This window comes from Rhinoderma darwinii, chromosome 12 (genome assembly GCF_050947455.1).
Source record: "Rhinoderma darwinii isolate aRhiDar2 chromosome 12, aRhiDar2.hap1, whole genome shotgun sequence".
In the NCBI taxonomy this organism is placed as follows: Eukaryota; Metazoa; Chordata; class Amphibia; order Anura; family Rhinodermatidae; genus Rhinoderma; species Rhinoderma darwinii.
The window spans coordinates 7,522,153-7,548,027 of record NC_134698.1 but is presented as its reverse complement, the minus strand read 5'-3'; the positions used below and the strand labels follow the sequence as shown (position 1 = coordinate 7,548,027).

The 25,875-nt window shown below is 41.5% G+C and overlaps 2 protein-coding genes across 2 annotated transcripts; both read right to left on the bottom strand.

The window, feature by feature from the left end:
- Positions 1 to 4,027: 4,027 nt before the first annotated feature.
- Positions 4,028 to 4,996, bottom strand: LOC142665279 (olfactory receptor 5V1-like). Its single transcript, XM_075844927.1, has one exon. It carries the CDS (start codon positions 4,955 to 4,957, stop codon positions 4,028 to 4,030), a length of 930 nt encoding a protein of 309 aa, XP_075701042.1. The 5' UTR covers positions 4,958 to 4,996.
- Positions 4,997 to 14,948: 9,952 nt separating this feature from the next.
- Positions 14,949 to 15,899, bottom strand: LOC142665214 (olfactory receptor-like protein OLF3). The gene has a single exon (XM_075844825.1). It carries the CDS (start codon positions 15,897 to 15,899, stop codon positions 14,949 to 14,951), a length of 951 nt encoding a protein of 316 aa, XP_075700940.1.
- Between the last annotated feature and the right edge of the window lie 9,976 nt (positions 15,900 to 25,875).

Below are 25,875 nucleotides of genomic sequence, written 5' to 3'. Positions count from 1 at the left end.
CTGAAGTGATAGATGTGGATTTAGGACTATTTTAGACTCTCATTAGATAATACAGTTAGGCTCTTTTCACCGATAATGGAAGTGTCCTAATAGAGCAAATCTAAAAAGGTAACAAAAATAAATTGCAGATAATGAGTGACATATTATTAACACTTCAATTGAGCCTTCACTTTATTTTTTAGAGCTTAACTCTAATAATTTATGACCATTTTAATACATTGGTGGGCCCATTGCAAAGATTTCATGAGTGCCCACCCCCACTCTTACGAGAGCGCACCACAGCAAAATGTTAAATAGTCTGTAGTGCAGCAACACTACACAAATTTTTCTAATTCTTATGTTTTTTATCCCCATTGCCTTCATTACAATGTGCCCTGAACACAGATGCCTCATAAGTACCTCCATTTCAGATGCCCCCATAAAGTGATTTAGATGTTCCCCAGAGTGTAGGTAACAGACATCCCTGAAAGTGCCTACCAAAGATCCCAACTCCAGAGTGCTTGCAACCGATCCTCCAAGAGTGTTTGCAACAGGCAAGAAAATAATTCCTCCCATGCAGTTTGCAAACACGGTCGGCTCTTCTCTGGTGGTGTCTAAAGTCCCAACATGAAAAGGAATGAGACTCCCCCAAAGCTGGAGGTGCTCAGCATATAGACCAGCATATCCCATTCAGCGTGTAGGTAGAATAGAAAATGCGTCACCCACCGGTATAAAGGCAGGTATTTTATTTCAAACCAACGGCATACAACCAGCGGTGGTACAATGTAGCACGCTGCTGGGCTATGGCCATTTTGCGCTACAGCGTGCTTCCTCAGGCCTCAAAATAAAATATCCCGTTTTTATACTGGTGAGTGACACGTTTTTTTATTCTACCTACACGCTGGCTTGGATAATGTACATTTACCATTTTCTTTCTGCGTACTGAACAGTGCTTCATTTATACTTACTGTACTGTTGTCCAATCCAATGTATTATTAAAATATATTTGCACAGCTTTCTCATCCATGACTATCAGCAAATATAAAGAGTATGATCATCGGCCCAAAATATTACCTAATAAATATACTTGTAATATCCCCAGAGGTATAAGTGTTCAGGTATAAAAGTTCAATCAATTTGCTTTAATGATGGCCCAGCACAATTAGGTCTTTAGGCCTTTTGAGACATTACCGTAATCTCAATAGATTTATCACATGTTCTGAATTTGTTACATTTAGTATTTTAATATGAAGAATTAAAAAAAGAGGCCAGTAATTCACAATGAAACCAAAAATTATTACTTTACTTTGTAGACAGGGCTTAACAATCGAATTACTAGTTTACTGTACTGCCTAGACAAGATAAGCAGCTGTCACACTGACAAATGCAAAGGAAAGATTGTAGAAAATGTTGTGCAATTATCTGCAAATAATGATCAGAATTTCAAATCTCTTATTAGGATTAAAAAAATATATGGTAAAAACTTGACAAAATAGAGAAAAACATAATAATATATCATATTGGATATCCCCAGACACCCAAAAAATTAAAGGAATTATTTATTGTGATCGGTTGACTAAAATAATTTTTTTATTGTAAAATAATATAAATTAAATGCTAATTTATATGTAATCCAAAATGGCACCTAGGAAAAACTGGCCACCATAAGAGAAAGCTTACTGGATACTGTTATACATTGAATAAATAAGACAGTATGACGTAAGCTCCCATGCACCCCAGGCAGCCCGAATATAATCTTTATATCTATACAGGGGATTTGGATCTGTGTATCAGGAAAACAGAGCTCCGAACACCATAAAGACATATTAAAAACTTAATCAGCACAGAATTTTGGACCTAAAAAACACATGATGATAAAAGGTTAAAATTCACTGTATCCATAGGTAAATGCAGCATAATGCAAAATAAATATAAAATTATTCAATTTAAAAAACAAAATTCATGAGGAACGCTGATACTTAGCGGTTCTTGTCTCTGGCTCATGGAGGGGGATCTCGAGCTGTGGTCTCTGGCTGTACAATGTCCATATGCCCTAGTAGGATATATTTGGAAAGGGGTCATTTTAGTTTGCCAACCCCCTTAATATAATAAAAATAGCTAAAAAATTATATATAACAAAAACCCATTTTCTGTCTATTTACCAGTGAACTTTTGTGTGTTTTGTATAATATGTTTATGTGTCACATGTCCATATAGAAATGTGTTGGGCTTCCCATTGTACATTCAGTATTCCTGACTACTAATTAGTTTCAAGATATGGGATATCACACTTTGCAGGGTCGGTGACAGCCCGGGAGTGGACCAGTCCAGTCACCTGACCTGTCACCTGATCTCATGTCAGTGACATGATGTCAGATGACTCAGGTCAGGTGACTGGACTGGTCCACTCCCGGGCTGTCACCGACCCTAGTCAGAAGGAACTCGTCTGCTGCCTGCACCACATGCCCTCCTCGGCTCCTCCGGTGAGTCACGTCAGGCAGAGTGGAAAGTGGTAGCGGTAGGCTACCGCTCTCCGCTCTGTTTACAGTGTGGTGCTAAGTACAATGGGGGGAGTGTGGTGCTATTTACAAGGGGGGTGTGGTGCTATTTACAACGGGGGGAGAGTGGCGCTATTTACAAGGCGGGCAGCGGGCTGTGTGTGGCCCTATGGACAAGGGGGAAGTGTGGCGCCATTTACAAGGGGGAGTGTGCTGCTATCTACAAGGGGGCAGCGGGCTGTGTGTGTCACTATCTACAAGGGGGGGCTGTGTGGCGCTATATGCAGGGGGGTGCTGTGTGGCGCTGTTTACAAGTGGGGGCTGTTTGGCACTGTTTACAAGGGGGGATGTGTGGCACTGTTTACAAGGGGGGCAATGTGGCACTATTTACAAGGGGGGCTGTGTGGTGCTGTATACAAGAGAGGCTGTGTGGCACTATCTCCAAGGGGGGCTGTGTGGAGCTATCTACAAGGGGGGCTGTGTGGCGCTGTATACAAGGGGGGCTGTGCGGCACTATCTATAAGGGGGTGTGTGCGGTGCTATTTACAAGGGGGTTGTGTGTGTTGCTATCTACAAGGGGGGGCTGTGTGGTGCTATATACAACAGGGGGACAGTGTGGCGTTAACTAGAAGGGGGGCTGTGTATGGCGTTATCTACAGAGGGGCGGTGTGTGGCCACTTTCATTTATTTTTTTATTTTTATTTTTATTCTAACTTCCTTATATAACTTTATCGCTTGTAAAATGTAGAAATGCTTTTATGCTCGAGTTACATTAAAAAAAATTGTGAAAAAAAATTACACCTCATTGATTGGTAGGGAAAGCAAACATGGAGAGGGGGAAGGAGATGTCGGGAAATAAGTTTGGAGGGCGCCCATCTAAATCTTTGCCCCGGGTGCAGGAGAACCTAGTTAAGCCTGTACTTCACCGGCTGATCATATAGTTTTGGCAGCCTAAAATATTATCGTTCTCGGCAGCACATCTCAGGGAAAAGAGGGTGATGTGCTGCCGACATGATAGAAATGTATGGGGACGAGCAATCGGAGTAACGGGCGCTCATCCCCATACATACATACATAGCTTTACATACAATTATGTATAGGTAATTCGATTATTAATGCTCTGGCTATAAAGATTATTTATAATATACATTTTTTTATTCTGTGGAATGCTTGGACCTCTTGAAGGATGTTTCTGTCTTAGACATTTATGGCATATCCACAGGGCATGCCATAAATGTCTGATAGTTTGGGGTTCCAGCTCTTACTTGGCTGTTTCCATAACCAACCATAGACTTAAGTGGAAAGAGCTCAGCCTTTGCTTGGATGAGGTCACAGCCGGTCTCATAACTTGGCAGAATAGGGGACAGAGGGTCTCTTACCTATTAGACCTTTATGGAATATAACATGCATATGATTCAAGTTCTGTAGAGTAAACTCGACACATCTATAAAACATGGTAATGCACAGATACTGATCTACCAAGCCTAAAGACCAGGTTGTAGAAACTTTTTAATGTTCGGGCATGAATGTCATTACATACATTTGATCCTTCAGTAATATGATATAATAGTCTTTCTAATGGTGCCAGTGAAGTCCTTATTTCTTACACTGTAAATGATGGGATTCAACATTGGAATCACCACTGTATAGAGGATGGAGACCACTCTATCCCGGTCTGGGGAGTAACTGGATCGTGGACGCAAATACATAAACATAATGGTTCCATAGTAGAGAGAGACCACTGCAAGGTGGGACGCACATGTAGAGAAAGCTTTTTTTCTTCCTTCCGTGCAGTGGATATTTAGTATGGTGGAAATGATATAAACGTAGGATAATAGTGTCAATAAGAAAGAACAAAGGGCGATAAGTCCACCAGAGATATATACAGCAATTTCGTTGAACCAAGTATCTGTACATGAAAGCCGGAAGAGTGGGGGCATCTCACAAAAGAAGTGGTTAACCTGGTTGGACTTGCAATAAGGCAACCGAAAGGTGAAGACTGCATGGATCACAGAGTTCAAAAAGCTCACAGTCCATGATCCGGCAGCCAAAGATAGGCAAAGTTTTTTGTCTATGATAGCGTTATACTGCAAAGGTTTACATATAGCAATGTACCGATCATAGGCCATGGCAGCCAATATTAAACATTCTGTAGCCCCTAGAGCCAAATGGAAATACATTTGTGCCGCACATCCCAAAAACGAAATTTCCTTATCATGGGATATTGTGTTGGCAAGAATTTTTGGGACAATGGTGGTGGAGAAGCAAATGTCAATGAATGCAAGGTTACAGAGGAAAAAGTACATTGGCGTCTGGAGACGGGAATTAAGTCTCACCACAATGATCAGTAGAAGATTCCCAGACAATGTTGCTGTGTACATCAGAAAGAACAGCAGAAAGAAGACCAGCTGCAAGCCAGGAGCGTTAGAAAGTCCTACAAGAAGGAAGGTTCTTACCAATGTTTGGTTAACATTCTCCATATCATTTCCAATTATTTACCTGAAAGATAAGAATGACCTTACTAATCATGGTTGTACAAATGGTGAAAATGCAGTTTTTTTTTATGGTAGAGTAGAATTTTTTTTTAACATATGCTTTTTGAAATTTATCTCGATGTAGCTATATAGGGATCTTCTTACAAATGAAGCATACACTACTTTATCATAAAGGTTTTTGAAGACTCAAAACAAACATCATTTCATATGGAGATATTATCTGAGCTGTGTCTTATACAGTACACAGCTTAACTGGAGGTAGCTTAAAACAATTGAGAGAATGGATGGCTTAAAGCCACACTCTGTTCCGGGATAACATTTTATATATGATGGGGTATACAGAGTAATATTACCTGGTGTCCTCCAGTTATGCCCCTCTGCTGTGGATCCGCCATTCTAGGGTCCCCTCTGTGCTGTCCCAAAATAGTCGCTGCGCTTCTTAGACTCCGAGTCTGAGACACTAATCTCAGATTGGCCAGAGCTGCTCACGTGAGGGAGTGTCAGAGGGAGTGTCTTAGACTCTCAGTCTGAGAAGCGCTGTGGCCATTTTAAGACAACACAGAGGGGACCCTAAAACGGCATAGCCACGGCAGAGGGGCACAACTGGAGGGCACCAGGTAATAATACTCCATTACTCCACTTTTCTTATCCACTAAGGATTTACCATCAGCATAGAAGGGGATTCTTTACTGTAAGAGCAGTAAGACTACGGAACTTCCTGCCGAAGGCTGTTGTGATGGTTGGGTGTTATCAGTAGTAGATTCTAGAGATGGCTCATTGATCGAGAGATTTATTCTGATATGTGTAATCGTGTATAATTTTTGGTCGTAATTATGCACTTGTCAATTCCAAGATGTTGTTTTGTCTTCCTCTGGATCAACACTTGACAGATTTGTGTCTATTTTCAACCATAATATAATACTTAAAACTTAAAGGGGTTTTTTCTAGATTCAAAAAATGTTTCCGAATGGAGAAAATTACACAAAATAACATCCAGTGGTCCCTCTTTGCTTTCCTTGCTGCAGCTATGACGTGGCCATATACCCCATGATTGTTACAGCCAAATACTGGCATCAGTGGTGTATGGCATGATACCGCTGGGGTGATAAAATTAATTGAAGTTAATCACAGAGGGTCGCCTTATGATGAAATTATTGTCTAGGGATTTGTCATAACCAGACAACCCTGTTAATAATAATGGAGTAACATATTGCTCAACAAAAAATATTATGGTAAGTTTCTTTGAAAGGCTTAAAAGTAATAACACTTTTAGATTTATGGCTTGGTTAACCAAATTAGGACCAATCATGGTACATGTACATCATAGGGGGTTGTAAACAGAATGCTCATGGGTTGTTTATTAGAGTTGACACCCTGATTTAATGGCTGGGATCGGAGATAATGCCGATCCCAACTGTTTAACCACTTAGATGCTATTAAAATATAGGATTGTCTTATCCACACGATGAACACGTAAAAAAAAAAGAAGCCAGAATTGCTTTTTTTGGTCACCTTGTTGCCAGCAAAAAATAGAATATAAAGTGATCAAAATGTTCCCCATAGTTATACCAATAAAAACTACAGGTTGCGTGCAGAAATTAAGCCCCCACACAGCTCCATTGACTAAAAAATAAAAAAGTTCTGAATTTCACAATATAACTACACAGTTTTTGTTTTTTTAAATGTTTTTATTTTGTAAAAGTAGTAAAACATGAAAATAACTGTATAAATTTGCAATCGCTATAATCGTATTGACCGGTAGAATAAAATAAATATATAATTTTTATCACAGGGTAAACAGCGTAAAAACAAAACACAAAGTACAATGGGGAAATTACAGGTTTTTTTTCCATTCTGCCCCATAAAATAATTTTTCCAAGTTTCCTAGTACATTTATGGTACATTAAATGGTGCCATTAAAAAACTCAACTTGTACCACAAAAAAAAGCCCATGTCATTGGAAAAATAAAAAAGTTCTAGCTCTTGGAAAACAAGAAGGGAAAACACAAAAATGAAAAAAAAAAAAAAACATGGCCCGGTCCTAAAAGGGTGAAGAAGGTTTTGATATCCCATAAGTGTGTTATTATTGGGAGTCCTACTGCTGGGTATCTAACTGATCCTAAGAGTGGGATTGCCACTATCCCTAGCAGAGAGGTCACAGCCAATCTCCATCTATCAGAGATGAGCACTGACTTGACTATTACCGTATCTCCCATATACAGGGAGAGTCACATGTAGTCACATGAACGTGTAATACAGTACGTCCGAGTGATGGCCGTTTAAACAACGGCCGTCGCATGAACCTATGTAATTCAAGGGGGCAGTTCACATGGCCGTTGTTTCAACAGACCGTGAGAAGGGTCCGTGAGAGAATAGTACAATAGGATGCTTCACACATCCCTCCATAGACCCTAGTCTATGGGGGATGTGTAATAACGCGACTCGTAGCGTACAGCACGGATGCACCTCGGACGTGAAAAATGGTCGTTTTTCACGTCTATGGTTCACAACGTTCGTGGGAATCCGGCCTAAGACTGACAATTATCGAGATAAACATTGTACAATAGATACAGTTATAATTTTTTAATATTTTGGCTAGGGTTTCCAATCCATCTAATAATGTGTTCATTATCACACGGATAAATATACAATAAAACATAATATATTCACCCACCTGTATTACAATACAAAATGTTACAGCCTTTATACCAAATTGATGGTTGATATGATCTCAAGCTCCACAACTTCTCAAAAATAGCTTAGGAATATTGAAAGGTGATGTCACCGATAATCAATAGTAATGTTCAAAGTTACACAGTAGTAGGAGCTCATCACCACTATCTATATGGTCACCCATGCAGACTTGATGAGACCCTCCACTAATGTCCCACCGAGTAGACCATAGAAAGAAGGTTCTTTCTGGTTCCTTGGATCCTTCTTTCAATGTTCAAACTTACAACACAGTAGATATAGAATAAGGTGGAATTCAAGATTCAGGACGTTCAACTTAGTAGTTGATGTCCATCCATTGGAAAGAAAAATGAGCCCTGAAGAGGCATTAAAAATTATTTATCCGTGTATCTTGAATTAGATCCATTCTCCACTCGGCCATTGCTCTCGATATTCTTGCCCAGCTGCCTCATGCGCAACTGCATCTTACAGCAAAGCCGAAGAATATCATCAATGTCCCTAACCATGAATATATATATATATAATTAAAATATTCTCAAGTGTCTTGTTTAATTTAAGATCTGGGAAAGTACAAGAAATAGAATTCAATGATTGGTCTGAGTGTTGGATTCTCCCAATACAATTACAAGATCGTTGACTTTTTGGGACGTTAGCCTTCATTATATAAAGTTATTCACATGTAATAAAGTTGTCAATAGTTTTCCGTCATCTTAACACCTATTTATAGCAAATACTACACTCAATATCATGTGTGTGATTTTTTTGTAGAAATAAATTTTTGTATAGAAATATATTTCTAAAATGACCCCCAATTCCACAGTATGGAGATAGAATAATGATCATAGCCAATGGCAGGGGTGTTATATGAACTCAAGTTTAAAAGGTGGATGTATTTATAATATATACAGTGAAGGAAATAAGTATTTGACCCCTTGCTGATTTTGTAAGTTTGCCCACTGTCAAAGACATGAACAGTCTAGAATTTTTAGGCTAGGTTAATTTTACCAGTGAGAGATAGATTATATATATAAAAAAAAAGAAAATCACATAGTCAACATTTTTGATAATTTGAATATTTATTTGCATTGTGCACAGAGAAATAAGTATTTGATCCCCTACCAACCATTAAGAGTTCAGCCTCCTCCAGACTAGTTACACGCTCCAAATCAACTTGGTGCCTGCATTAAAGGCAGCTGTCTTACATGGTCACCTGTATAAAAGACTCCTGTCCACAGACTCAATTAATCAGTCTGACTCTAACCTCTACAACATGGGCAAGACCAAAGAGCTTTCTAAGGATGTCAGGGACAAGATCATAGACCTGCACAAGGCTGGAATGGGCTACAAAACCATAAGTAAGACGCTGGGTGAGAAGGAGACAACTGTTGGTGCAATAGTAAGAAAATGGAAGACATACAAAATGACTGTCAATCGACATCGATCTGGGGCTCCATGCAAAATCTCACCTCGTGGGGTATCCTTGATCCTGAGGAAGGTGAGAGCTCAGCCGAAAACTACACGGGGGGAACTTGTTAATGATCTCAAGGCAGCTGGGACCACAGTCACCAAGAAAACCATTGGTAACACATTACGCCGTAATGGATTAAAATCCTGCAGTGCCCGCAAGGTCCCCCTGCTCAAGAAGGCACATGTACAGGCCCGTTTGAAGTTTGCAAATGAACATCTGGATGATTCTGAGAGTGATTGGGAGAAGGTGCTGTGGTCAGATGAGACTAAAATTGAGCTCTTTGGCATTAACTCAACTCGCCGTGTTTGGAGGAAGAGAAATGCTGCCTATGACCCAAAGAACACCGTCCCCACTGTCAAGCATGGAGGTGGAAACATTATGTTTTGGGGGTGTTTCTCTGCTAAGGGCACAGGACTACTTCACCGCATCAATGGGAGAATGGATGGAGCCATGTACCGTCAAATCCTGAGTGACAACCTCCTTCCCTCCACCAGGACATTAAAAATGGCTCGTGGCTGTGTCTTCCAGCACCACAATGACCCGAAACATACAGCCAAGGCAACAAAGGAGTGGCTCAAAAAGAAGCACATTAAGGTCATGGAGTGGCCTAGCCAGTCTCCAGACCTTAATCCCATCGAAAACTTATGGAGGGAGCTGAAGATCCGAGTTGCCAAGCGACAGCCTCGAAATCTTAATGATTTACAGATGATCTGCAAAGAGGAGTGGGCCAAAATTCCATCTAACATGTGTGCAAACCTCATCATCAACTACAAAAAACGTCTGACTGCTGTGCTTGCCAACAAGGGTTTTTCCACCAAGTATTACGTCTTGTTTGCCAAAGGGATCAAATACTTATTTCTCTGTGCACAATGCAAATAAATATATATAATTTTGACTATGTGATTTTCTTTTTCTTTTTTTTTTTTAAAATATAATCTATCTCTCACTGGTAAAATTAACCTAGCCTAAAAATTCTAGACTGTTCATGTCTTTGACAGTGGGCAAACGTACAAAATCAGCAAGGGATCAAATACTTATTTCCTTCACTGTATACTATCCACTGAACCGCCCTGTTATGCCTAAAAAATTGTGTCGTGTAGGCCGGGTGTGTACCGTTTTGTTACACTTTATTGGTGATAAATCTGCACAACCATAAGTCTAATAAAATAACATGTAATTTACTTCCGGGCTTCTGTATTATATATCTTGGCATCACATTGATTTAGTGCAGGGGTCTCAAGCACACGGCCCGCGGGCCGCATGCGGCCCCTGGGGCTGTCATCTGCGGCCCGCGGGACACAGAGCCGCTAGTATAGGCTCTGCTCCGAGACTCTGGACTTCCCTGACATCGCTGTCCACATATGAACAGAGATGTCTGGGGCTTCCCCAGAGCCGGAGTCCCATGCAGAGCGCTAGTACAGGCTCTGCTTCGGGACTCTGTGGAATTCCCTGACATCGCTGTCCATAAATGGACAGTGTGTCAGGGTCTTCCCCAGTATGGAGTCCCGGGCAGAGCGCTAGTATCGGCTCTACTCCGGGACTCTGTGGAATTCCCTGACATCGCTGTTCATATATGGACAGTGTGTCAGGGTCTTCCCCAGAACGGCGTCCCGGGCAGAGCGCTAGTATCGGCCCTGCTACGGGACTCTGTGTAATTCCCTGACATCGCTGTTCATATATGGACAGTGTGTCAGGGTCTTCCACAGAGCGGTGACCCGGGCAGAGCGCTAGTATCGGCTCTGCTCCAGGACTCTGTGGAATTCCCTGACATCACTGTCCATATATTGTCCATACATGTCAGGGAAGACCCTGACACACTGTCCGTGTGTCAGGCTCTTCCCCATAGCAGAGCCCCAGGCAGAGCGCTAGTATCGGCTCTACTCCGGGACTCTGGAATTCCCTGACATTGGTGTCCATGTTTGGACACACGATGTCTGGGGCTTCCCCAGAGCCGGAGTCCTCGGCAGAGCACTTGTATAGGCTCTGCTCTGGGACTCTGGGGAATTCCCTGACATCACTGTCCATATATTGTCCATACATGTCAGGGAAGACCATACATCGACAATGATGTCAGGGGCTTCACCAGAGCAGGAGTCCCAGTGATATCAGGAGCACAGCTGGAGTCCCAGGAAGAGCCTACTAGCGCTCTGCCCGGGACTCCAGCTCTGGGGTTGCCCCTGACATCTCTGTCCATATATGGACAGTGATGTCAGGAGCAGAGCTGGAATCTCAGGCAGAGTGCTAGAAGCGGCTCTGCTCCGGAACTCCAGCCCTGGGCAATCCCCTGACATCACTGTGGCATCATCTGCGAAGGGCGCTGTGGCAGCATCTGCAGAGGGCACTGTGGCAGCATCTGCGGAGGGCACTGTGGCAGCTTCTGCGGAGGGCACTGTGGCAGCATCTACGGAGGGCACTATGGCATCATCTACGGAGGGCACTGTGGCAGCATCTACGGCGGGCACTGTGGCAGCATCTGCAGAGGGGACTGTGGCAGCATCTACAGAGGGCACTGTGGCAGCATCTACAGAGGGAACTGTGGCAGCATCTACAGAGGACACTGTGGCAGCATCTACAGAGGGCACTGTGGCAGCATCTACAGAGGGCACTGTGGCAGTATGTACAGAGGGCACTGTGGCATTATCTAGGGGTGTGTTGCATTATCTACAGAGGGCACTGTGGCATTATCTACAGAGGGCACTGTGTCATTATCTAGGGGTGTGTTGCATTTTCTACAGAGGGCACTGTGGCAGCATCTACAGAGGACTCTGTGGCAGCATCTACAGAGGGCAATGTGGCAGCATCTACAGAGGGCACTGTGGCAGCATCCACAGAGAGCACTGTGGCAGCATCCACAGAGGGCACTTTGGCAGCATCCACAAAGGGCACAGCGGCAGCATCCACAGAGGGCACTGCGGCAGCATCCACAGAGCGGTATTATTATAATAATGTAGTATTATTATTATAGTAATATAGTGTTATAGTGTAAAGGATCTGCCAGACACAGCTTCTGTGTCTGGCAGATCCTTTACATATAATAGTTCAAATAACTAAGTGATTAACAATAATTTTGTATTGTATCAAATTGAAAGTAATGCGACCCGTCAACTTCCCATTTTTTCTATATGTGGCCCACTTACTCGGCCGAGTTTGAGACCTCTGATTTAGTGTGTGTGATTTTGAGAAAGAACACCGCCAGGATATGCCCTGATTCTTTAGTAGCAATGTCAGTCGGCCTGTGGCGTTGCTATAGGGGTAGCAGCGGTTGCAATTGTGACTGGACCCCGAAGATAAGGAGGGATCATATCCCCCCGCACCACATCTGTCCCCAGTTACTGCAGTAAATGAGGTATATGTAATAAACAACACAAGCCCCTGTTGCTGGTTGTTGTGAACGGAATTCAGTAGTTGGAGCCGGAAGCAGATAGCTCCGACTACTGTATAGTGGCCGTGCTGCAGAACTGCAGCTCTGCTCCTATTCCCTCGAATACTGCAGTGCTGCAGCTCGGCCGGCATTTCTTTGACCGGAGCCATCTGCTTCCGGAATGAACCAGTTGATCGATGTGGGGTCCAGGTGTCGGACCCCCACTGATCATATACTGATGACCTATACTGTGGATAGTTCTTCAGTTGTCCAGTCATGGACCACCCCTTTAAGACCTTAGCAACACCCCTGGCTGCTAGTGCTGCCTTGATGGGTCACTTAAAAGACCCAGCGATGTAGATGAAATCTGCGGGCCGTCGGCCATGAAAAGAACTTGGGGGGGGGAAGAAAAAACATTTAACCGAGACCCTTGAGCCTTTAGCTACGTCCCTGCTGCAGGCGCTGGTGCTAGTACTGTGGAGCATATAAGCGGTTTCTTCTAGAGACCTCCAGGGGGTCAGGACCTTGGTCCCTGTCCCCGGGGTCAGGGCCTTGTATGAGCAGCAACAGACTAAGGAATTCTGAGGTGACCAGAGGGGAGTAGTGGAGTGGTGAGGGGAGAATACATTTAGCAGTAGTCTAATAAGGGAGTAGTCTGATCGGTGGGGGGGACAATGTACGGGACCCACCATGGACCTTTACCTTACTCTACCCCAAAAAGGCGTACATTTGTTGGGCTGTAGTGGCCCGGCCATCTATGCCCCTTTTTTCAAAACCTGGCAAGGGTGGCGTAGAATGGCCAAGAGTCAGAATTATCTTAGCAAATTGCGACTTTTGGGCCTTTTGTTACCTTTGTGGCTAAAATCCCCCAAATAGCATAGACAATTTGTGACTCATGAACTCATGTTTTTTCTTGTTCAAAGGTGGTCATCTTGCACCAGACAGTATTTTGGACTACATGAGACTTTTTGATCACTTTTTATTCCATTTTTTTGTGGGAGATGAGATGACCAAAAAATAGCGATTCTGGCGTTTTTTTTTTTGTTTTTTTACGTCATTCACCGTGCGGGTTAATAAGTTTAAACTGGGATAGTTCAGACTTTTACGGGGACGGCAATACCAGTTATACAAATTTTTTCCTTTTACATTGCTTTTAGTGGAAAATGTGAAAAGAGTTTTATTTTGAACTTTTAATACTTTATATATTTGTATAAAAAAAACTTTGTTTAACTGTTTTTAACTTTTTTTTTACTGGGGGACTTGAACCAGCATTCATTGGATGGCTAACACAAGGCAGATCAAAGGGTTTAAACGAGTGGAATCCCTCTTTTTACACTGAAGCGTTGGCTATAAGATGCAGTCGACATGCTCGTTCTATTGGGCAGGCTCAGCCTGTGTATACTCCCCCACTCAACCTCCGCTGTACATATATGCCGGATGTTGGGAAGGGGTTAATAGGAGCGATGCTTCATGTTTGCTCCACCCATACAGATTATGTAATCAGGGTATATTCACATGCGGCAGATTTGTTGCAGAAAATCCTGTGACTGGATAGATCAATGTTTGATCTATGGGGGTCTGACCTCCAGGACCCTCTCCGAGCTGAATCTTTGGTGATCAAAAAATTCACTAACGCTTCATGCACACGAATGAGGGTGCCGTCCGAGTCCCGTCAGTGATCCGAGGAAAGATAGGACATGTTCTATCTTTCCTTGGATCGGAGTCTCAGACCATTTTTCAAGGGCCGATTCGCCCGCTAAAGTGAATGGGTCCGTCAAGACTATCGGGTGCCACTCGGATGCCGTCAAAAATGGCCCGAGTTGCACAACGGTCGTGCGCAAGAGACCTAAAGAAGTTATTTTACTTTTCTCTATGCATCGGATAGTATTTCTTACATAAATACAATACCCTGGTCCTCAAATGGGTAACTGCCAGGGTGACAGGCATAGCAGCAGATAAGGGAGGCAACCTCCACTTTTAAAGGAGCCCTAAATGTTGTAGTTAGGGGTAATTGTGCGTCCATTACTGGAAAGGGGAAGGAATGTGGATAGTGATAAAGGGGGACGAAAGGAAGTAGATAAGTGTGAAGGCAAAAACAGAAAAAAAATAAGAGAGTAAGAATCAACCTTTTAATTTCTTAAATAGCTGATGGATGACATGGTCGAGTGTAACCCCTTTTCGATGGGGCAGCAGTGTCACTTGTTACAAAATTAACATTTTGTAAAAATTTTATACATATAAATCAAGACCAAACCGGCCCATAAATTAGAAACCTTTTCATTTTAACCTTTCTAATGGGTGTCTTTGTTGTTGTCTACAATGGTTGACTTGTGCGAAACAGTAGTGATAGACATATTGAACTCACCATCCAAAAACCCATAAAAAAGTTAATAATTTTATTCATTTAAAATAAATGTTACATATTTAAGACGTAGAATTTGGCACTTATATAGAAATTAAGAAAAGGCCCTTGGTGCCAGTATCTTCTTAAGACTTCCTTTAACTTCCTTGTTTCTTATGCTGTAGATGATGGGATTCACCATGGGAGTTACCACCGTATACAGGATGGACACTGCTCTGTCTTTCTCTGGTGAATAGCTATTTCGAGGACGCATGTACATGAAGACAATGGCACCATAATATAGGCAGACCACTGCAAGGTGGGAAGCACAAGTTGAAAAAGCCTTGTGTCTTCCTTTGGTTGATCGGATCTTCAGTATGGTGGAGATGATCTGTACATAGGACATGAGCGTCAGTGCAAATGCAAGGAGAGCAAATATTCCACCAGAGACATATACTGCTATTTCATTCATTAAAGTGTCTTTACAAGATAGCCGAAAGAGAGGAGGCATCTCACAGAAATAATGGTCAACATGTTTGGACCTACAGAATGGCAAATGGAAAGTGAAGTAGGCATGGGAAGCGGAGTTCAGAAAAATTGCAAACCAAGTTCCGACGGCCAACTGAATACAGATCTGTGTGCTCATAATATTGCTATAGCGTAGAGGGTTACAAATGGCCACATATCTATCATAGGCCATAATTGACAAAATAATACACTCTGTTCCACCCAAAGATAAGTGGAAATACATTTGAGTTGCACATCCCAAAAAAGAAATACTCTTGTCTTCGGCCACAGTGTTTATCAGAAGTTTAGGCACGATGGTGGAGGAAAAACAGAGGTCAATGAATGAGAGGTTACTGAGGAAAAAATACATGGGGGTCTGAAGCCGAGTGTCAATCCGCACCACTACAATGATAAGAACATTCCCTAGTACGGTGACTATGTACATGACCAGGAATATTACAAAGTATAAAGTCTGCAGGTAAGGGTTGGTGGAAAGTCCGATAAGAATAAATCTGAACGTGGCCGTTTGGTTCATGTCCTCCATAATACTTGTCACCATAGAGCTCTGGAAAAGAAAAGTCAAGTAAGACCAAGAAGAATGGGGACAGCGTCAATGTGTAATGAAGAGTGTTACATATGTGTGACTGTGGTCAGAAAAAATTTGGGTAAAATGTTCATCTTAGGTTCCACCATAAAAACAACTGTTTTACGCGTATGACCCATCATCTTACATAAAAGTTAGTTAGATGGGATTCTGACCTCTGTAAGTACCGTGGAGCACCAAATCTTCATTCTCGGCCAGAGAGTAGAGCGAGCATGTTCTGTCCGTCTACATAGGGATGAATGGGAGAGTTGGAAACAGCCATTGAGCGCACTCAGCTGTTTCTGACACTCCCATTCAACTCTATGAAGAGGGACGGCCCATGCTCATTCTGCTTTCTGGCCAAGAATGGAGATTTGGGGCCCCTTGTTCTTGGCAATGGTGAGGGACACAGAGATCGGACCCTACCTAACTTGATTATCTGAATATACCTGAATTGGTAGTTGAATTTGTATTAGTCCTCACGTACACAGCTATAATACGAACCCATACAAGGTACATTATAGAACACACATAGAACTCTATGGTCTATGTGCATGAGGCTTTAGGCTGGATTCACATGAGCATGTTACGTCCGTAAAGGACGGAACGTATTTCTGCCGCAAGTCCCGGACCGTACACACTGCAGGGAGCCGGGCGCCTAGCATCATAGTTATGTACGACGCCAGGAGTCCCTGCCTCGCTGCTGGACAACTGTCCCGTACTGTAATCATGTTTTCAGTACGGGACAGTAGTTCCATGGAGAGGCAGGGACTCCTAGCATCGTACTTAACTATGATGCTTGGAGCCCGGCTCCATGCTGTGTGTTCGGTCCGGGATTTGCGGCCGAAATACGTTCCGTCCATTACGGACGTAATGTGCTCGTGTGAACCCAGCCTTAGAGTAAAGAAAAAACAGACAACTCCAAGTCTTGATATTTATTCTGTGTTTTGGTATCTAATTGATAATTAAAGGGATTGTCTGGTTTCAGCAAGTTAATGTTATTTTTTTTTGATAATTAAAAGTTATACAATATTCCAATATACTTTCTGTATTACTTCCTCACGATTTTCAAGATCTCTGCATGTTGTTATTCAGTAGCAACATTCATTGTTTTCTTCCAGTGGATACAATTCTGTCCATGATCATGTGATGGAAACACAGGTGCACGACTCATTACATGGTCATGTGATGGACACATAATTGCTGGGATTGTTACATGGTCATGTGATGGACACACAGGTGCACGGCTCGTTACATTGTCATGGAATGGACACACAGGTGCACAGCTCATTACATGGTCATGTGATGGACACATAAGTGCTGGGATTGTTACATGGTCATGTGATGGACACACAGGTGACGGGATCGTTACATGGTCATGTGATGGACACACAGGTGCTGGGATTGTTACATGGTCAGGTAATGGACACACAGGTGCTGTGATCGTTACAGGGTCATGTGATGGATAGTTGGAAGACACAGCTCTGAGACACATACTGTGTGTCCCTCACATGGCCATGTAACGAGCCACGCACCTGTGTGTCCATCACATGACCATGAACAATAAAGGCTCCTATTGAATAACAACAAGCAGAGATCTTGAAGACCATGAGGAATTAATACAAAAAGTATATTGGAAAATTGTATAACTTTTAAGTATACAAAAAATAACATTATTTGCTGAAACCGGACCACCGCTTTAAATATATAACATAAAAAATAAAAAAAATACAAATAATAGGATTGGATAATTGTAAACTAAGAATTTCAAAGGGATTGTATCTGTGACTATGATAGGCTAGAGCACTAACCGGCAGTAATAACATGCACTAAATAGGAAGGATCTTAGTCAAGACTTACTATACCTGCCCAGATGTTGAAAATTACATGGAAACCTATAGGCCTATATTGCATTGGTATACCGATAAAGTCTTAGCTACCTAGAACTGCAGGGCCTCCGTGCACCACAGTACATGATCCATGCACACAACCCTGCCCAACAATAAATCTCTATTCAGTCAGATGAACATGAAGGATTTCAAGTTAATTAGTTAATATAAAATAATATTGTTTATAATACTAGAAAGTTCAACCTTAAAGGGGTTGTCCACTTTCTGACAATAGATGATCTATCCACCAGATAGGTCCTCAGTATATGATCGGTGCATGTCCGACACACGGAACCCGCACCGATCTGCCACTCCGGCTGCCACCGTGCACCGGATCTTTTGAACAGTATGCAGTAGTTGGAGCGGAAGCAGATGGCTCCGACCATAGCACAGCGGCCGTTCAGTAGAATTGCAGCTCTGCTCCTATACACTTGAATAGTACTGCAGCTCGCCACTATTCTTTGACTGGAGCCATCTGCTTCTGGCAATATTGTCCGGTGCCCGGAGGTAGCCGGAGTGGCGGATCGGTGCGGGGTCCGGGTGTCAGACCCGCACCGATCATATACTGATGACCTATACGGTGGATAGGTCATCAGCTGTCAGAACGTGGAAAACCCCTTTAACTGATACATGTAATTCAAGATCTGACCATCCTTTCTAAATACTTGGAAGAAATAAATTATTCATCTTGCTAAAAATCATCAGCTTGTATAGACAGGGTTGTCTATCCTACTCTACAATATCTAGTCTGTACTTGTACTTGACAATATTTTGTGCCTGTGTTCTTTTAAATGTATTACCTTTAATTGGAATGAGAAGGCGCCATAGAAATCCAAAAATAGTAAAAATGATGATAATAATTGTAAAAACAGTAATAATAATGGGGATAATAACAATCATAAATATTATTAGTAATTATAATAATATAAAAAAGTTATAATAACGTATATTTCATCCTCTTTAAAAAAAAAAATTGTCAAATACAGAACAAATTTAAATTCAGATAAATGTAAAATATTTCCATTAGTTACTACTCTCAACTTTGGTACCGAGACAAAGCTTATGATTTATTTTATTACTAAATTAACTAAATTAATTTGACCTTATATAATGTATTTCGTATTTTTATTCAGATTTTAAATATGTTTTTATTTTACAAATATTGATTTATTTGGCTTATTTAAAATTATATTTTAATTTTAGATTCTTATTTTATCATGTTATTTTTTTATATTATATGATTTATATTATATCACCAGAGGTTTTTTTGTATGCATATATTTTTTTCAACAAAAAATTATTTCAAACAGATTTTTTTTAAATAAAGGATAAATCCACTAGAATATAATCTAAAATTTGAAAAACATAAAAACGAAAACTTTTTAAATGAATCAAAATAAAATAAAACAAGCAGTAACTATTGGATGTTATGAAGTGCAATGTCTATTGAACTTACTGTAATCTCTAAATTTTTGTTGGTTCAATTTCAATGTTTCGTCCTCAAACAATTATTAGGACTATGTTATTTGTGAATTATTTACAATTGTATGTTGAACTACATTATGGGAGCTCTGCTTCGGTGGGCCTAATGGGTGCCCAGTTCAGTTGAGGTATCTGTCGCTGATTCTAAAGTAGAATGATGCAGGAAGCTCCTGTAGATGGGAGCAAGCATGAACTCTGCAGTGGTCGGCCTTAAATAATATCATAATCATATCCTGATTGCTCCCAGAAGAAGGTATCAGAAATGGTCCCTACACAATTATGAGGTTCTAGACAATAATATCCCCAAGCTATACATTATTCATAATTTGCGTATTCTTGGAAATAATATCATAATAATATAGATAGAATGGACAAAGAAGGACCATGTATGTCCATGAAAAAGAAAAAAGTTTAATCTTGTTGATCCAGAAGAAGCCTGAAAGATATGGGCCAATTTCTTCAGATGAAGTTAGTGGAAAAACATAATGATGATAATCATATTAGTAAATTATTTGTATCTATAAAAGATTCTTTTGTCTCCATCAGTTTAATTTTTTTTAGGACCCTGTTTTCATAAGCAAAAGTTCAGAGTAGGCATTTGTCTCATACCATTCCGATTAATATTGGTAAAACAAGGCCATATTAATACAACTCGAAGTGCATTTCTTCGAGTGTTAGAAGATCATTCCTCATTAGTACCAATCTGCCATGCTAAAGCCAACTCATTTTTGTTGTTGTGTGGTTCAATAAAGTTTTTATCAATGACATCTAGTCTTCAAACTAAGGAAAATGACCTGCCCATATGCAGATCCTTGAATTCATAAACAACTATTTAGATTTATCCATCGCTCTTTGCACTAATCAGAGAGCCCTTGGCTGCTATGTATAGAACCTCAGGCTCTATTCAAAGTATTCAAAGTTGATATATTGTGGAAATGTGTCACTGTATGTCTATGATACTCTAGTTTATCTGGCTGATATGGGCCATTCTCAGGTTTCCCTACTAGAGTTTTTGGACGGTTTTGGGTCCTTCACGGCCTTCATATAAATTGGGCTGCAATATTCCCACAAAAAGTCTTCCTTCCCCCTGCTTTCACTCTGTAGAGTTCTCTACTAGGAGTCACTCAATTGAAATATCTTGGGATCTATGACCTCACTTAAAGGCATTGTGTTGCCAGAAAAACATGTTTTGTTTTTTTTAATGAAACATTTAGTGTGTGGGTGATTAAACATTGTTCACATTTTTTTTATTTTTTTCACGAGTCAGGAAATATTATAAATTAATTCTAATTTATAATACTACCCATTTTTGGTCACTAGATGGAGCTATTCCCAAAATTGCAGCATTGCAACATTGGGTTAAAAGCCCTCGCTCTAGTGAGCTCTCAGCATCCCCCCTCCTTTATCCTGGCTAGTGCCGGGATAAACGAGGGGTTTGAACGGTGTGACCTCCTACACTGTGTGTCGCCATTTTTTGAGCTAACACACAGTGTAGTAGGTTTACATACAGTAGTAAACACACACAAACACGAACATACATTGAAATCTCTTACCTGCTCCTGCCGTCGCGGCTCCCTCCGGCCCGTCCGCTCCGTTTGCTGCCGCTGGTCCAAGTGCACAAATCCGGAAGCCGCGACCGGAAGTAGTAATATTACTGTCCGGCCGCGACTTCCGGTCCACAGGAAAATGGCGCCGGACGGCGCCAATTTCGAATTGGACTGTGTGGGAGCGGCGCATGCGCAGTTCCCTCACAGACGCCGTACACGGAAGTCAATGGGACGGGAGCCGTTCGCAGTCCCTATGGGACTGTGGCTGCCGTATTCCATGTCTGTATGTGTCGTTAATCAACACAGACAGAAATGGAACAAAAAATGGCAGCCCCCATAGGGAAGAAAAAGTGTAAAAATAAGAAAATGTAAAACACAAACACACAAATGAATATAAACGTTTTTAATAAAGCACTAACATCTTTAACATATAAAAAAATAATTTGTGATGACACTGTTCCTTTAAGTAAATTAATTTCTAACCATTAATATTGACTCTCTGCGGCATTTGAAACCAAGCTAAAGAAAAACAGGCTTCTTTACCTCTTTCATTACTAGGTAGGATTAAACAAAAATTTCTGTATGTTTTAAGGTTTGCCCGGTTTGTTTGCCTCGATCTCTTTTAAACGCATTGACTCTCTTCTGCGGGAATTTCCGTATTAATACAACCTGGCTGCCCATGCATACTAATTACCAGGTACGAGTAATGCGGCCAGAGCCCTGGTGGGCGTACTCATTACGGCTCATGGAAGATTGGCTAATAGTTTGTACTAGTGTCCAAGCAGATGTGCTGCCCCCTTTTCTCCTGTGGAGGTGGTGGCATGTCTGTTGATGAAGACCATTAACCCCTTCCCGACATTTGACGTATCCATACATCATAGCCGGGTAGGGGAAATATGGAATGGGCTCATGGAGTGAACCCGCTCCATACGATGTGGGTGTCGGCTGTTACAGCCGACACTTCAGAGTAACGAGTGGGATCCCGCTCAAGGGCGAACCCGGCTCATTTAAACCGTTAAATGCCCTGGTCAGTAGCGACCGCAGCATTTCAATAGTTAGAAAGAGGGGAGGGGGGCGACCCCCTCTAGCAGCTCATTGCACCCCCGCAATGCAATCGCGGGGTGGCAATGGTTGCTATGACTGCCTGTGGGCCAAAGGCAGGGCTTAATAGAAGCCTGTCAGAAAGACGATATACTGCAATACATTGGTATTGTAGTATATCGTGCAAACGATCCAACAATCGCTGGTTGAAGTCCATATACTTTTTATGACTGTAAATACTGTGTAACTTTGGGTATAAATTATATGTGAGAGTTGTTTAGCGGAGGTGTAGGTTTAAACTCGTTTGATTACTTTCAGAGGTTGCTCTGTATAGTTACATAGTTAGTACGGCTGTAAAAAGACATAAGTCCATCAAGTTCAAGTTTAACCAAGGGTTGGGAGAAAGGGAAGGGATATGGGTAAACTATAGAACGTTATTTTGCCCCTATTGATCTAGAGGTAGTTAAAAAAAATAAAAAATACCCAGGCATTAACAAATCAGCCCTAAAATGGAAAAATGTCCTTCCTGATCCCAAGTGGCGATCAGACTGGATCATTTTGGAAATTTTCTAAGCTGACCTTATGGTAAAGAAGGCTTGTCACCTCTGGAGATTGAGCCTTTTTTTCTCCAGAAGGAGGAAGCGCCCTCTTGTCTTTTGACGGGATTTTACATGGAACAGGCTTTCACCATATTTTCCTTCCTTAATCTCTTTCCAATGCTAAATACATTTCATTATTTTAATCTTTCCTTATAACTTAAATTCTCCATTAGCATTAGCTTAAATTTCCATATAACTTAAATTCTCATTAGCTTCGTTGCTCTTCTTTGTATTTTTTCCAACTCCAGAGCATCCTTTCTATGAACTGGAGCCCAGAACTGAACTGCATATTCTAGATGAGGCCACACTATTGCTTTGTAATGTGATATTGTTATGTCCCTGTCCCGCGATTCCATGCCTCTTTTAATACACAATAGATTTCTGCTGGCATTAGAAGCAGCTGATTGACATTGTGCTGTTATTTGTGTATGATCTATCGGTTCACCCTGATCCTTCTCAACAAGTGACTCTCCCAGTATAGCTCCCCCTAGGACATATGATGCATGAAGATTGTTGGTACCCAGATGCATAACGTTACATTAAAGCTCATTTGCTAAGTTTATGCCCAAACACTCAGTGTATCCAAGCCGGCTTGTAATTTATGAACATTTCCCATAGACTAATCAATACTACATAGCTTGGTGTCATCTGCAAAAATATAAAAAGACCTAATAATCCGATCCTTTATATCATTAATAATTTAGTTGAATAATAGTGGTCCCAGCATTGAATATTGTGGTACATCACATATTACCGGGGACCATTCAGTAGGAATCATTGACCACAACTCTCTGGATACGGTCCTTGATACAATTTTCAATCCAATTACAAACTATACTTTCTAAACCTATAGACCTTAATTTACCCATTAGGGGTCTATTAGGGACAGTGTCAAATGACTTTGCAAAGTCCAAACACACTATATTCATATACTCCTGTATAAAGTACCTCAATAGCCCCTCAATCATTTTTCCCACGATGGATGTTAAGCTTACTGGTTTGTAATTACCCAGGGATGACCTAGAGCACTTTTTAAAAATGGGCACCACATATGCCCTGCGCCAGTCCCTTGGCACTATACCAGTACTAGAGAATCTATGAATATTATGAACAGGGGGGGGGGGACGACAGAAATAACTGAAATAAGTACTTTAAGAACTCTAGGGTGTAACCCATCTGGCCCCGGAGCCTTGTGCACATTTTTTTATTTAACTTAGCTTGGACCACATCTACATTCAGCCAATTCAGTATATTAGTTGATGTATTAACAGAACTGGCACTGCCTACATCAGCTCCTCAGCACTGCCCCCCCCCCTACATCAGCTCCTCAGCACTGGCCCCACCTACAGAGCTGAAGAACCCATTTAGTAACTCTGCCTTCTCTTGATCCCTGTGACAAGATCCCCATTACCACTATTTAAGGGTCCTACATGTTTTGACCTTGTTGTTTTTTTATATCAATAACATTTTTGGAAAAATAAATTTGATTTCAAAACGTCTTTTTTTTTATTCAGTAAATTATTGTGATACAAACACAACGGAGAATACAAAATAATACTCCACACAATAACCTACAAATTCCCAACCCTAGCCCCCAACCCTCCAGATCCAAGGAATGGAAAACATTTTTTACACTTCACATCAATTTCAGATACCCCAAAGCTCCTCCTATTTAAATAGTTGACTCAGGTTTTTAGTTTTTATCTTTTCATACATTTTGATTTTAAAGGGGTTTTCCAGACACAACATTTTTGAACTAATACTCTATGTAAATATTGAATACATTTCCTAATATACATTCTGAATTAAATCTGAACACATTTCTTCCTATTCACCCTACCTCTGCCTCTTCCGGAATTTCCACTTTTCATCTGTGTCTCTTTTTCTTTCGAAACCGGCTCGTGCATGAGAGTTACAATACATACAGTCCTGTTTCGATACCTATCTGACCTACGTAACGACACCGGGCTGTTCTTTTCTAATTATTCCGCCCGCTCTATGTGTCTATTGGCCCTGCCCGCTAGTTCTCCCTTCCCCTTTAGTTTATCCCGCCCACCTGCTTTATCTGAGGTGTGGTCACAGAATCACATGACCGCACCTCAGATAACTAATGTGATCCCCATCATCCCTGTATATATGTAATCCCCATCATCTCTAAATATTTGTAATCCCCATCCTTGTAGATACCATCGTGGCAGGCAGCTTGCGGGCACTGATGAACATGGTGCCGCTATTGAAGCAGAAACAAAGAATGAACTAAGCGGACATTGAGGGGGCTGTGGACCAATAGGATGCCTCAAACCCGTGACTTCTGACATATACCCGGGTTTGAGGCATCCTATTGGTCCACAGCTTCTAAATGTCCGCTCCATTCATTCTTTGCTTCTAATGCAATAGTAGCACAATTTTCTTTGCGTGCATGCTATTCCTAATTTTTCGGGGCGGGCAGCGCACAAGCACTGAGGAATAGCATACACACAAAGAAAATCATGCTGCTACTGAAGTAGAAGGAAAGAATGAACGGAGCGGACATTGAGGAGGCTGTGGACCAATAGGAGGCCTCAGACACGGGACTTCTGACGTATACCCGGGTTTGAGTCATACTATTGGTGCACAGTCTCCCCAAAGCCTGCCCTATTGAATTCTTGGCTTACATCTCAATGCTCGCCCCATTTTCTTCTCAGTTATGAAATTCCTCAGTGCTCGTGCGCTGCCCGCATGGAAAAAATTAGTGTCCCTGGAAAACCCCTTTAAGAACAGTGTTTCTCCATTCCTGAAAAGAGGGGGGAGACTCTGCCATCCATTTCCTTACAATACTGCCATCCATTTCCTTACAATACCTAGTATAGCAAGCAGTAAAACTCTCAAAATTAGATGGATTTGCATTTGCGAAAACTTCGCCATTGCCAGATCTTCGGTACAATTCAAAAGTGCCAACTGAGCAGATTTCAAGAACTCCCGATCTAACTTGGATGCCACTTCTTTAAATATCAAAGACCAATATTAATCAATAGCAGGGCACTGCCATACCATATGCCAAAACTCCACTACCGGATATGGGCATCTATGGCATTTTCCCTCCACAGTTAAACCCATTTTATAAATAGAGTCAGGAGTATAATATAAGCGACGCGTAATATTGAACTGGACCATAAGACGATTTGCACAGACCGAAGTCTCCTTCCCGTTGTTATACATATTCACCCATTTCTCCTGATGCATTGGGCCTAATTCCCTATTCCAACACCTTTGACTTGTGAAAAGTTTCGCAACTTATAAACTTATAACTATTTTATAAATACTTGAGAGAGAAGTCTTCGCTTCATTCGTCTCATTAATACATTCTAAAGCAAAGTGCTTTTGAACCCTGAACAAATTTTTGTCAAGGGTTTTA

Bases quoted from the DNA above. Each gene is read 5' to 3' on its own strand.
- LOC142665279 (XM_075844927.1), bottom strand. From the start codon at position 4,957: ATGGAGAATGTTAACCAAACATTGGTAAGAACCTTCCTTCTTGTAGGA.
- LOC142665214 (XM_075844825.1), bottom strand. From the start codon at position 15,899: ATGGTGACAAGTATTATGGAGGACATGAACCAAACGGCCACGTTCAGA.